At 41.0% G+C, this 13,279-nt stretch overlaps 1 protein-coding gene across 2 annotated transcripts in view; it reads left to right on the forward strand.

Annotated features, from left to right (window-relative positions):
* The window catches only part of LONRF2 (LON peptidase N-terminal domain and ring finger 2), a 34,409-nt gene extending 25,318 nt beyond the window's left edge, over positions 1-9,091 (forward strand). The window contains exons 10-12 of one of the 2 annotated variants that reach the window (XM_071430803.1): positions 2,592-2,754; positions 4,709-4,858; positions 5,204-9,091. In XM_071430803.1, the coding sequence (XP_071286904.1) occupies positions 2,592-2,754; positions 4,709-4,858; positions 5,204-5,362 (472 nt within the window). In that variant the 3' untranslated portion in view covers positions 5,363-9,091. The remainder of the gene's footprint in view (positions 1-2,591; positions 2,755-4,708; positions 4,859-5,203) is intronic. The other variant, XR_011679745.1, reaches the window with a different exon arrangement.
* The last annotated feature ends 4,188 nt before the right edge of the window (positions 9,092-13,279 follow it).

Consider the following 13,279-nt stretch of genomic DNA (forward strand, 5'->3'; position numbering starts at 1 on the left):
TTTAAAAAAAGGCAAAACAAAAATAAGACAAAACATTCAGACCTCCCATAGCTTTCTTGAAAGAGTGGTATCATTTTAATGAGACAAAGTATACACTTGGCTGAGAAGTCTGTTTTGCTGCTGGATGTTGAATTTGAATGTTTGTCTTTACTGCTGTGTTGCAATGTCTAAACTATCTGCAGTGAGTGGGTTACATTGTCTTTCTATATGATCATACCTTTCATTCATTTTTGTGAATTCTGACACTGATGTGTTCCAGCTCCCTATGCAGAGACTGACTAGATTAAAGCTCCCTTACAAAACAAAACTATCCTCTGATTCTACTAAAGCCTTCAAGTTTAAATGTTTACAGATAATGGGGTTTTGAGACCATACTCATGGGAGAAGCATGAGGTGATCTTGAGAGGTTTGCCTTATGAGATGCAATAGTTGCTGACTTCAGAAGCTACATTGGTAGGCTGTAGAATGGATCATGAACATGGGAATTTTTAAGAACACATTAGACAGGCATCCTCAGGAACAGCATTTTTGTATGTGATCATCACTGGAGCTGAGAAGGGGTCAGTCATTACTGAGGCGTGGCAGCCTTTCCTTGTCCACTCCATGCTTCTTGGGGGGAGGGAAATTTTATTTTTTCCCAGACTGGACAGTAAGGTAGCTGTAAGAGTACAGGAGATGCTGCAGCTTCCAGCTAGCCGTGGCTGTGCTGCAATGCCATTTGGCATGCTCTCAGTACTGCACTCAGTGGAGTTCAGACTCCAGCAGCAGCTGATGTTCCACAGGCCCTTTCAGGTCTATTACCAATTTTCTGGAAGCGAATACTTGGGAGAGTGAGGACAGAATTACCCTAGGACTTCGGTGATAACTCTCCTTACATCCCTGCAGGCTTGTGGAAGAGCCAAATTTATTTGGAATCGGGTATAATAATACAGAGAGCCATGGTATTACAATCCCCAAAACACAATAATTGGTTTGTTAAATAGCATCATGAAGGGTATTTTAAAATGAACAGTATGGTTAGATTTCTAAGTCATGTCTGTTTTGAGTTACTGAAATAATTAAACTTTTTGAGCTCGATGACTTAAATAAACCACTGAAGTGCAGGAAACCTTAATCTGCAGACACCTGCCAGGCTGTTCCAGCTTCTTACACAAGTAAAGAAGTTCTTCTGTTTATTCAAAATTGCGAAATCAACTTGGGAATACAAGAAGCAGGGAAACTTGTTTTGCCTCATCTGCTGAGACATGGCTACATACCTCCCTTTAAAAACACAGTGACAGAGCATGTTTAGTTCATTACCTTCCTCTGGTTTACGTCTCCATTTTAACTTATAATTGGTAAAAGAATACAAGCTCTTAATGTTGTCAGCACATTTTATGCCTGTCTCCAGGTGCTTTCTTGTCTCTCTGATTCAGGTCCCTGTCTACCCAAAAGTAACTCCTCTAAGGACAAAAAAGACAAAATCATCACTTCTGTATTAATTTCAAGATCCAGTATGAATGTCACTAAAATCGTTAATTAAAAACAATAGTTATGTAGCTGTTTAAATAGTGTATAGTGTAATATTGCTGTAACAAACTAACAGACTTGCTTTTATTAATCAATTCTGTTGGTAGAGCACCAGGACTTAGCTGTGTGCAGCTCTGCTCCTCCTGCTCTTCCTGATTTTTTCCTGTACACTGGCTGGGAGAGAACAGTTGTTCCCCACCCCTCCCAAACCCATGATTTCTGGTAGACCAGAAACAGGAGTCATTTCTTCATCACTCCATTGTAAGAAATGACCAAGCCCTAGTAAAACAAGCATTTCCATGATGAAGAATTTATCAGACCCTGTGGTTTGGTATCTTGAGATTGAGACTAGATACAGTGCTTTCTCCTGCTTAACAGTAGGCTGAGTTGTAGATGTGCAAATGTATTGTGGTGAAGAGTCATTGTGCAATCAGCCTCTCTAGTGAAATCACTGGACCACTAAGGTAGAGTTAGGTAATCTTGATAAAGTAAAAGTTAATTTCGTGCCTGTTTCCAGGGTGTGATTAAAACACACTACTACTTTAAATATAGTGGATGGAAAAGTGTTTTTTGAAGAGGGTATTTTGAGTTTGATTTGACTTTTTTTTAAAGGAAACAAATGCAAGAAAAGACTTGTTATATGGAAAACATTTTTCTTCTAAAGCCTGTAGTCTTCTGCTTACACCTTGGAGTAGGGGGATAGCCCTCACAGCCATGCATTTGTTCCTCACTTTCTGTACTTTCCTCACGGTATCTTTACCCATCTTGTTTTCTTTGCAAACCAGATGAATTTGCCACCAGCAGCTGGCAATTCCCAGCATGAAACATGCTTCATTTAGTTTCCTGTCCCTTTCCAGCCCTCTCACCCCATAAACCTGCCCTGAAAATGCTGCTGCCCAGGTCCTCTGAGGGAAGGCAGAAAGGGTGGGGGTTGTGTGGCTTATGTGAATAAGCAGAAATGTATTGTCACCAAAGCAGAGTCCTCTTTCAACTAAGAAATGGTGAATTAGGCCCAGTATTTGTCCTGATGTCTATAAACACTTGTTGATGACTTCCACTTTTATGCCCTTCTGTCATTTCAGATTTGCAGATCATGGCTGTATATTAGAGATCAGGGACGTAAAGTTTTTTCCTGATGGACGCTCAGTTGTTGATACAGTTGGTGTCCGTCGTTTTAGGGTCTTAAGCCATGGCCAGCGAGATGGATATAACACAGCAAACATCGAGTATCTTGAAGATAAAAAGGTGATCTATGGTGCAAAGTTATTCATACCCATGTATTGCTGGATTCACTTAAATAGCCTTTCCTTGTTGCATTTCAAGCTAGCTGTGCATTATTTTAAGCCAATATCATTACAAATTCACTAAAGCTCTGTTTTAAAAACCGTGGAACAAACTTTGTATCTTCTTTCCCTTTCTTCCTTTTTTCCCTTATAATTATCTCTGCTTAAAGTGTTACACTCTTTTCATGGATCTCAAAGTAGCTTCTAGGATGCTGAGGTCATGGTGTGTAGGTGAGGTCAGAGTAACATTTTAAAACTGGTACAGAATTTAAAGCCTTCTAAAAGCACATGCTCCCGTTGGTAGAGAACTGAGTGTTCTCTTGCACTGAATAGACAGTTGGCACACTTCATATGTCCTCCAAGTTCTCATTTACGGAACAGGTCCTCAGATAAATGTGGGAATCTGCTCTTAAAATGAGTTCTTAGGGACACGTAGTTAACCATGCCCTGTACAAGCATCCGTTAGAGCTGACTGAGAACAGAAATGCAGAGAGGAAAGTAGATTTTAAAAACAAGTCCTCTTAGCAAAGCTGCATCAAGGCAGGTGTTTGTGGTGGGTGTTGACCAAAAGTTGAATTTTTGGCCATGCTTTTTGGATCATCTTTAGGCTGTGTCTATAAAACCTTGGTAGCTGTTAACATGGAGCTTAGCAGTAATCTCCTGCTGATTGATGAAGTCAGTTCTGTCATACAGCTCTAGAGTACTCTCACAGTTGAAGTGAAAGTCTGTAAAGCCTTAGCAGTGCTTTTCTAACCTGAGTAGGGTGATGCAGTTGTTTGCCAGGACAGGAAAGGTTGAGCTCATGGAGGTGCCTCTGCCTGTGAAAGGCTGGAATAGGCAATCTGTTCAGAGTGAGGGTTGTGCTCTGTTTAAATCCCTAGTGAAGAGTAGTGGAACTCAGGTATACAGGCATTGTTTATAGATGGTGCCAGAGATCCACCTCTTCATAATTAGAGTGAGATTCACCTTGTCTCACAGTGGAGACTGGTGTCTGTTCAGTGCCCTACATCCACATGTCTGATGGTCAAAAATCTCAGTCCAAAGCTACCTGTTTTATATGCTCTTAGATACTTATCTTAAGATGAGATTAATTGTTCTCTAGAACTGCTTCTCCTTGATTGTGAAGGGCATCTAGAGCAGGTGGATCAGATGTGTACCTGAGTGGGTAGCATAGGTGAAATCACCTATGTGATGTGCACATGTTAAAGGGGAAAAAAAAACCCCAAAAAATCCAGAATCAAAACCCCCAAAAAACCCCACAAATCACCAATTTGTAGTGGTTTTTGCTTATGCTTTTTTTTTTTTTTCCCTAATAGCTAATAGTAGGCCTGTGCAACTAAAACACTCTGCTTTAATAAGGGTGTTTCTTCATGATTGTTTCTGGTATTGGGAAAGCATCGCTTTCCCTGCTTCCTGCCTGCTCAGGTGTCTACCCTCCTCCTTCTCCTTGGCTGTCCTACCATGGCCTTACCACTTCTATAAAATAGTGCTGGTCTCTTAAGTGCTGTAGCCCCCCCGTCTCTGTGCTCGGTGGCAGTAGTGTTTGTTTTGTTTTGCCAGATGATGTACCACTGTCCAGAGGTCATTCTGTGACAGGGACTTGAGGTTGTGGGTTTGAGATTATAAATATGTCCCAGGATTAGAGAGCATATTCTTCTATTATGCCAGCATTTAGGAATGGATACTAGTGAGGCAGTTACTGCTCCAAGAAATATCACTTCAGGACACCTAGGGGAGGGTAAAAAGACTCCAGCATCACAGGTTTGAAATCTGAGACTTAGGCACAGTTGGTTTACATAAGGACATTTGAACAGCTGTAGTCACTGCATTATTTTGCTTCGTTTGCTTCTGGGGAAGCATGTGGACTCCACGGTATCAAACCTGTTTTGTTCCATCTCCCTTCTTTTAACAATAAGGTTGAAGGACCAGAATATGAAGAACTTGTCCGCCTTCATGATTCAGTCTATGATCAAGCTGTTGCCTGGTTCACTTCACTTAAAGACAATATGAAAGTGCAAATTCTCAATCATTTTGGATCTATGCCAGGAAAAGAACCAGAGCCACAGGTAATAAAACCTGCCTACTTATGCAGCCTTACTGTAGACAGAATTTTAACACTAGACTCTTTTCTGACAGGTTGTTGCTGTGGTTTATACATTCTAGACTCTTATTTACTCAATTTTGGTCTGTTGGCATGAAGCGTGGTAAACAATATACCTGTGTAATTTGGTAGCTGAAGAGATAAATCTTAATGGTGTATACAGATAAAGAGAACACCTGCAATGAAGTGTTCTCTTGTTGCTTGTTTTGTGGTGACTTTCTTAGCAAATAGAAGGTGAGAAGGAGGGTGATGTTCTTTGTGGGGCTGGGCTGGTGAATACATAACTGCATGTTTTTCCATCCTTTTGCAGAGCAACCCCAGTGGTCCTGCCTGGTACTGGTGGCTCTTGGCAGTGTTGCCTCTGGAAAACAGAGCTCAGCTGGCTATACTGGCTATGACCTCCCTGAAGGATCGTCTCATCGCCATCCGGCGCGTATTGATATTTGTGACTCGCAAAAGACCCAGATAACATGGACTTGTGTTGTGAGTGGGCACCAAAAACACCTCATGACAGGTTGTTCTGGGGGAGGGCAAAAGGGGAGGGGTTGTTTTTTGTATTTTTTAAATATTCCTTCAAGAAGGAACAGCCCTTTCTGACTGCGTCCTGCATCCATTGATTGCATCGGTTTGTTACCTGGGTATTCACCAAACCTTGCACACTCTCCTGTTGTCCTGGTGAAAATGGAGCCTCTGCAGAGCTGTGCTACATTTAGAATGTAGCTGATGGATGTGGATAATTGCTTCAAAGTACTTTGATAGAATTGATGTTTCTAGCCAAGAGAGTTAAGTACTAGAGTAGTGCCATTGGCCTGCATGTGATCTGAATTTTCACTCAGTAGGAAGAGGAAACTGGACAGTGGATTGAAGAGGTGTTTCCTAGACTTTCTTGAAGGTAGTGAACAGAAGAGGAGTTACGCTGCCCAGCAGAAGTATGCACAAGGACTATAACCAACAGTACTCTCTGTTAGTGAATTGAAAGGCAGTCTGTCATACACCCACATCTCCCACTCTCTCTCTCTCTTCAGCAAATAACAGTTTGAGGGGAAAAAACAGGTTAAGCCGTTTGTAGTCAAGGCATCTGAGGATGTTTATCTGAAAGAATAATAGCTACTGAATAAGCACACTATTTGGTAGCCTTAGGTAATCCCTCCTTTGTGATTTACATGTTGTAGCAGAATAAGTATATACAAAATGTTTGGAAATACATACTTAGGTTTCTTTGAAGAGAAAACCCAAAGTAATCCTAGCCAGTCTTACTGCTAAATTCAAACCTAGCCACTCACTAAAGTATAATAAACACTGCTGTGAAATAATGATTTCACCCCAAGTACGAGGGAGGCATGCTGCAGTTTACTCTGAACACCTGCTCTGCCAGTGGAACCAGCGATGATGAAAAGTGGGGAGCTTTCCATCTCTCTCCTTCCTGCAGTGTCATGCTGACCTCCTGTTACATTGGGGTGGTCTCTACTGAACGTGTTTCAAACCGAAAGTATTGTAGTTTAGTACCAGTTGCTGTATGTGATGGAAATCAGCCCACAGTGACACCATGAAAGGAGTCACAAACCGAACCTATAAAGGCACGTCTCAATGCAAGCTTCAGTCAGGTGTTAAACTTCATTTGTCTCTTTGATTATTTTTTTATGTATTGTTTTGTTAATATCTAACTTTGATAGCTGTTTAATTGATCGCTTGTCAGTCAAATGATCAACATATGCTCAACTGCCAATGAAATAACTCAGTGTTACCAATTCAATTGGCATAGTTTCGTATAACTAGAACTGATACTACCAACGGGGAAAAAAAGTTGACTTGAATCTCCATGTGCTGCAAGCATAGCAAGACCAATGTAAAGACTTGTTCATGTGCAGAAGTCTGGTAAGAAGAAATGGCTGCTTACCTAAATGGTCAAAGTGCCTGGTTTCTTTTTTAGTTCTTTTGTCCTTATTTGTCAATGAAGAGGTATTTAAACTTTTTTTTTTCCACTTTGTACATGAATTCTGGAAGAAAACTGCATTAAAATGCAGTGATTGGGATATATTACCTGCTCTCTTTGGGTATTGTAGTTATAACCTCTGTGGTCTGGGAAACAAAAATTCCGTTTTTTTCCTTTCAGCAAATGGCTACCACAAATGGTTTCTGTAACATACCCTGAATGTACTGTAACTGCCTCTACCTTGAACACGCCTTTTCTATTTAAGTGGTTTGTAAGTGTATTCTCTGAATTGTGAAGTGCATAATGTACAACCAATGATGTCATAACCTCTACAGTAGCCTTCTGCAAGTTCTGCTACCACCACCAAAATACTCAAAATTCAAGTTGAATGCATTTCCTCCAGGATTTGAAGATGATGAAGAGGAATTCACTGAAGTATAAGGAATTGTTGTATTTGTGGGGAGGAAATGTCAGAAGTCAGTAGGTCTTCAGCCGACTGTCAGCTGAGCTACTGAAGGGTGATTTCACAAACTAATTCTTGGACCAGAAGATGGACTGTATTTGATCTCGCAATCCTTTCTGTTTAGCTTCCTGTTCTTCCCATTCCTTTCCATGCTGTGTATTTCTTCAAGACTCATTAATCTTGCTTGTTTGTGTGTCTGGCCTAGTTTTGAGTGTTACTAGTTTAGCTGGAAGAGGATGCTGATGGTATTTGTATATTGCTGGTCCCTGATCTTATATGTGCTTAATTTTACAGATAGGAGTGCATTTAAGAAAAAAAAATCAAGGTGCTAGTTAGTGTCTTCTTGGCTTTGCCTCAGTAAATGTTAATGTTAATATTCTTCTCTGCAAAAGTGATTTTTTCAAGATATCTACTTTTGAGGTACTTCTGACAGAAAACCCTATGAAATGAGAGGTTGTTTACTGCTGTTCTGTAATGTGTAAAGACATTCTACATGGGAAATGACATTACTGTGTTCATGAAGGCCTGCATAGTTAATAGAGTGATTGTTATTGAAAAGAAAGCTGAACTGTAGAGGGATTTTTTTTTAGTCAAGGTTTAAAGCAGTTTGTGAATATTTCAGTGGCTGATGTTTTGGATAAAGGATAACAACAAAGGAATTGTCTGTGTATGGATGCAAATAATAATATTAGCAGCCCAAAGCTGACATTTCTTCCAAAACATTGAATGCTGATCAAATAGCAAAGCTTTAATAAATAGATAAAATCACCACTGCCCTGTGGTACTTGCTTTTTAAGGGGAAGTACCAGTTTCATTTTTACCAAATCACCTCTGCCATATAATATCTGCAGCATCCAGTAGTACCTCATGGGAAAAGCTGTCTCGTTGCTCTCTAGAGGAAATGTCCACGTTACAGCCAGTCTGTGCTTAGGTGTAACTTGTTGCCAAGGTACATGTGGAAGCATTGGAGCTGAGCTCCTGGAAGAGATAGACAGGATTTGTTGCCTTTCTAGCTCATTACACTTTTCTTGCTTGCTGTCCAAGCAAGGATGCTGGGATATATGATGAGTCTTTTCACTGTGGTGAATGTGGCCCTTCTTTATACATCGTAAAGAGGCCAAAAAGAAAAAAAAAATCCCTCTACCTCTACACCTGTTGTTCACCTGTAAAATTTCAAGCTACAAAATTATATATATATATATATTTTAACCTTTTTTGTCTTTCAGAAGCATACTAATTGTTTGCCACTGAGGCCTTTTATCTACTGTATTTTAATATGTTCATTTGATAGTCATCGAGATCTCTTTGTACTTCTAACCTGTAGAACTTGTCATGTTTCTTACTGCTCCTTTTTCCTTCTTCTCCAGTCCACTTTTAAATTGATAAATAGAAAGCTGTACACTCTATTCCTGTTACATTTTACACTAGTGGAACTGGTATTTTGGTAGCGCCTTAATTTTGCAGTTGTGAAATGATTGTATCAACTCTTATCTGGGGCTTCTGACCAGATGTAAATGAGTATGTTTAATGTAGATAAACTTGAAACCATTTTTTACTGTTTTAAAGCTAGAAATGAAATGGAGTGTGTACATATGTATAAATATAAATTATTAATCTGCACCTTTTTGTATCTAGTAAATACAGGAGAAGTTCATGTTCTAACCACATTTGGCACTTCTTGTTGCATAAACAAAGCCAAAACTTTTTTTAAAAATTGCAGTGTTCATTTCATGTGTATTTGCAATATTCATGGGAAATGTGTTTAATTTATGTGATATTTGGAATAAACCAGGTTGAATTTATGTGAGTGTAAGTTCCTGGGGAAAGCTTTATCACTATGAGGACCGAAAGCTAGAGCCGAGGTGAACACGGTCTGAACGAAACAAGCCACTGATGTGCTGCTGTCAGAAGAGGGGTGGTAGTTTGGTTTTCCTGACAGGAGCCCAAGGGCTGACAGTTGGTCTGATGAGGCTTTAGGAAGCAGATGGCATCCCAGAAGCAGTGGTGGTTAGATGTTGGGGTTCATGAGTTGCATGGCAATTGTTTTAGCCCCTGTGCAAGGAAGTGGGGAGGCTGCAGAGGCTGTGGCACAGTGGGGTTTGCTGGGCACACAGGGCAGACTGTGGCACTGGGTGGGAATATGCGGGGTGGATTTGAAGGAGGGTTGGAGGGTCTCAAAATAAGGGAAAGATTAAAGGACTTGAGCCCTCAGCAAGGGCTGGGATGGAGGAGGTAAACCTTCAGCTTTCTCAGACGTGGGTTGTGACAAAGATGGGGTATGATTGTGAAGTGGGCTCTTCCTTTTGTAGTTTATTGGATTATTTTGTAGCCCTAAGCATGACCTGACTGGCCCGGTAAACTAAGCTCTAAAAAAGTACATGGTTACAGTGAAGAACAACAAATGCTTTATTATCTTAAGCCCAGTGAAATAAAATACCTTCAGGGTGCTGTGAGGGAGGCAGTGTTCCAGAACAAGGCAACTGCACATGGCTAGCATCAGTGTATCAGGGGGTGGGACACTGTCAGGAGCAAAACTTTGAAGACCCTCATGGGTTCCTTCCAACTCAGGATAGTCTCTTCTGAAACAGAGTTATGTGGAGACAAAAGCCAAGTCAGATTGTGGAAAGCACATCATGTTCCTCAGTCACATCTTCCTGCCAGCTAAGCTGTGGAGCTAAACTGCTGTGAAGGCATTTTTGTAAATACTATAGCGTGGTTTTTTTTTTTCCTTTTGGTGTTGGATTGACTCACCCTTGTATGAATGTCTGAGCATACAAACATCAGTTACAGGACTGCTCTTTTAGGTTGCAAGTGTATGTGGGAGTGTCTGTAAATGCTGCTTGAGTTTCTTCAATACCCTGGACAACAGCTTTTTGAAACAACATTTCTTTCACTGAAGAAAGGAGGTTTTCAAGGTTTCCTTTTTATTAGCCAGATCCTCGTGCTCCTTGAGACTTGAGAAGAATAGAGGTAAAGTAACTGCATGAAGTTGTAAATAGCTTTTTTTCCCCTTATTCTGCATGTCCTTTGCTAGTAGATAGATACCAAGCCTTGGAAAGGCAGCATCTCAGACTATGCCTACTTCCCTGAGCAATGCCGTTCTTAGAGTGTTGTCTGTTGTCTTGCATCACTAATCAAACCAGGAACCAAAAATAATGCTGCTTAATTCTGTCCAACAGCACTTGCTTGAAGCTGTTACCTATTGAATAATAGAATAAGAAAAATCAGGAGAAAATCTGATACTTTCAGGTGCAAAAAAGAATAAAAAGAAAGTAAATCTGTGCCAGCACTTTGCTCAGTTCCTCTAACGACTGTGCCTACTACACTTGCAGCTAAAAGACAAACATGTTTTCCATTGCATTTACGTTGCATGGTAGGAACAAGTTGTTTCTAAATTGAGATGAGTATCACTTGCTGACAACTTTTATAGCTCTGTTCTGCCATATGTGGGGTTCTGCCTTGTCTGCTAAATTTGGGACTTCATGCATCCATGGAAGAAATGTCTTCACTTGTAAATGTTGCTTACGTTTTTTCTCATAAACATCTGCTGCTCTTTTTGTGCAACAGCCATATTGGAGCCTTGCTCCTGGGAGGACCTGGATTTTGAACACAGAAGCTTTTGTTGGGGTCAGGCTAGTTAACCTTACCACAAAGTTACAGAAACAGCTCTGGTCCCCTTTTCTCTGCGCCAGAGGCAGAGCTGGAAGTTTTAAAGTTATGGGCCTGTGTCCTTGCAAACCTGAGGATGGCATGTTGAGAATGGTATACAGCAAGTGACCAAGAGCATAATCTGTCTTTACCATAGCAAAAGCCAAAGGGAGGCACCTCTCTGTAGCCCCCTCAGCCCATCAACCTGTTCACAACATCTTAAAATCCTCCTACTCTCAGTTCAGCTCACAAAGCCCTCAGGAGACCCACTACCCATCATCCTCAATCTTGCCTGTGATTCCCTGCCCCTTCTCATCACAACATCCTCTTCTTCCCTTGCTGACCCACTGGCTTTCTTTTCAAGGGAGAAAAGAGAGAAAAGGTAAATAAACCAAAAGCCCGGGAAGGGTTTGCTGACTGGTGGCTTCAGTTGCCAGTTCTTTGGCCAAAGCTGTAGTAAGAGAGCAGGTTGAGGCTGCAGAGCTTCTTAAATCAGAGTAGATCTAAGGAGAAGGAGGGAGGAAATATAGTGTCCATCATCATAAGTGGAGAGATATCCAACTTCAGTCTCAGCCCTGCCCTGGAGCGAGTACCTCATGTTTTCTGCTAGTGGCTGGGGTACCTCACAGTGCTGGCTGGTTGCCCTTGTTGGCTAAGAGAATGCAGACTTGCTGGGGCTAAGTAGTCATGGTATCAGAAAACACCTAACTGCTCTGTGCCAGCTTTATTTTCTTTTATCTGGAATTATTTGGCTTGGGCAGAAGGAGGAAGATCATCAGATGCATGAATGGAAGTTCACCTAGCAAGGGCCTAGCACCAATGTGATTTCCCTGTCTGTTCAGGGAAGATCTATCACCATGAGGCTGCATGGAGATCTGAAACTGCCACCAATGTCTTTCATCAGTTCCAGGTAAACCATCAGTGATGGTGTGTGTTACAGAGAACAGCTCTTATATTGAGAGGGGTACCAAAACTGTCAAGGTAAATTTGCTTTCTGCCACTTATGTACATGTCACCAGAGCCTAAGCTGCATCAGGGGCATTGCTGAAGGGTGACTTCATTCCTGATACCTTCATGCATCTGCTGGGAGCTCTGCCCATACTTAGAGAAACACTGTGGAAAGGACACTGTTGTCTACAGGCACATCAAGAGGTGCTTCTTCATGTGGAGCACTCTCAGATCAACTTTTTAAGTAAATCTGCGAAGCCTTATGTTGTAGACCCAAAGTTCATTTGCCAATGGAAACCAAGATTCAAATAGAGATATTCAAAGAAAACAGAAGTTACTTACCCAGAACCAGAAATCACCTGGTTCTTTCTTTCCCCCACTCTACTGGAAGTGAAGGGCAGGAGGGCACGTGAGGGAACATCCAAACCTCAGGCACTGAGCCTGTGGTGAGACCACAGTAAATTCCAGAGGAAGAGTGAACACAAATACCCAGCCTGGCTTGCTTAAGGTGCAGTGTTCCCAAACCTTATGTGTACTTGTGGAAAATCTGTTTGGAAGATAGGAAGTTACTTTGGAGTAAGTTTTTATTCTCCCTTGCTTGCTGCTCTTATGAGTTGACTCTGCCCCCACCCCAGGTTTACCTACAAAGCTCAAGATTAAGCTCATTTGCACCCAGGCAGACTAAATCCTCCATAAGAATTGGATCAGTTTCCAAGTAGTCTAATGTTTTTTCTCAATATTGAATACTAGCAGACACTTGGAAAGTACAAGAAATTCTTGAATGGGAAAAAATAAAAGATTCTGGCAAGATGTTTCTCCCAAGTCCCTCAATTTGATTCTTCTACACATCCTGGAAAACTTTTTATTTTCCAAATTTATATATAGAATTTGGGAGGTGCTCTGAGTTTGAGCAAGTAATGTGGCATAATCATGACATTCATAAAAAACAATCGATTCCTTCTATAATTCTGCAATATTGTGACCTTGGTAACAAAGTGTATCAATTCCTCAGATTAATTGTGCATGAAGATCTTCCATTTTCCCTCATTTTGGATTGTTTTGTCTAGGCTCAGAGCTTCTGTTATTTCTGGTACGTTTTGTTTTGCTTAGAGAGGCCCAAATCGATCACACTTTCCTAAGTAAAGGAACTGTACAAAAAAATGTTCCTCCCACTCTTCACACACTGAAGTGTTTTGTTTGCTGTGTAGACAGTTACAAGGTTGTGTTCAGAACTCTTTATCTGAATCACGAGCTTCTCATTTCACAGAGGTGCCTCCTTACCAGATGGTGCTTTCAAGAAAGTAATTTTCTTGTTTACTTTGCAGCAATTGACTCTGCCTAAGTGCTGGCTTTGGCCGGTTATTTTCAAATATTTTCAGTACGTGCTAATTCTG

The sequence above is a fragment of the Agelaius tricolor genome, unplaced genomic scaffold (genome assembly GCF_023055355.1).
Source record: "Agelaius tricolor isolate 1412-34295 unplaced genomic scaffold, bAgeTri1.0.p SCAF_7, whole genome shotgun sequence".
NCBI classification, from domain to species: Eukaryota; Metazoa; Chordata; class Aves; order Passeriformes; family Icteridae; genus Agelaius; species Agelaius tricolor.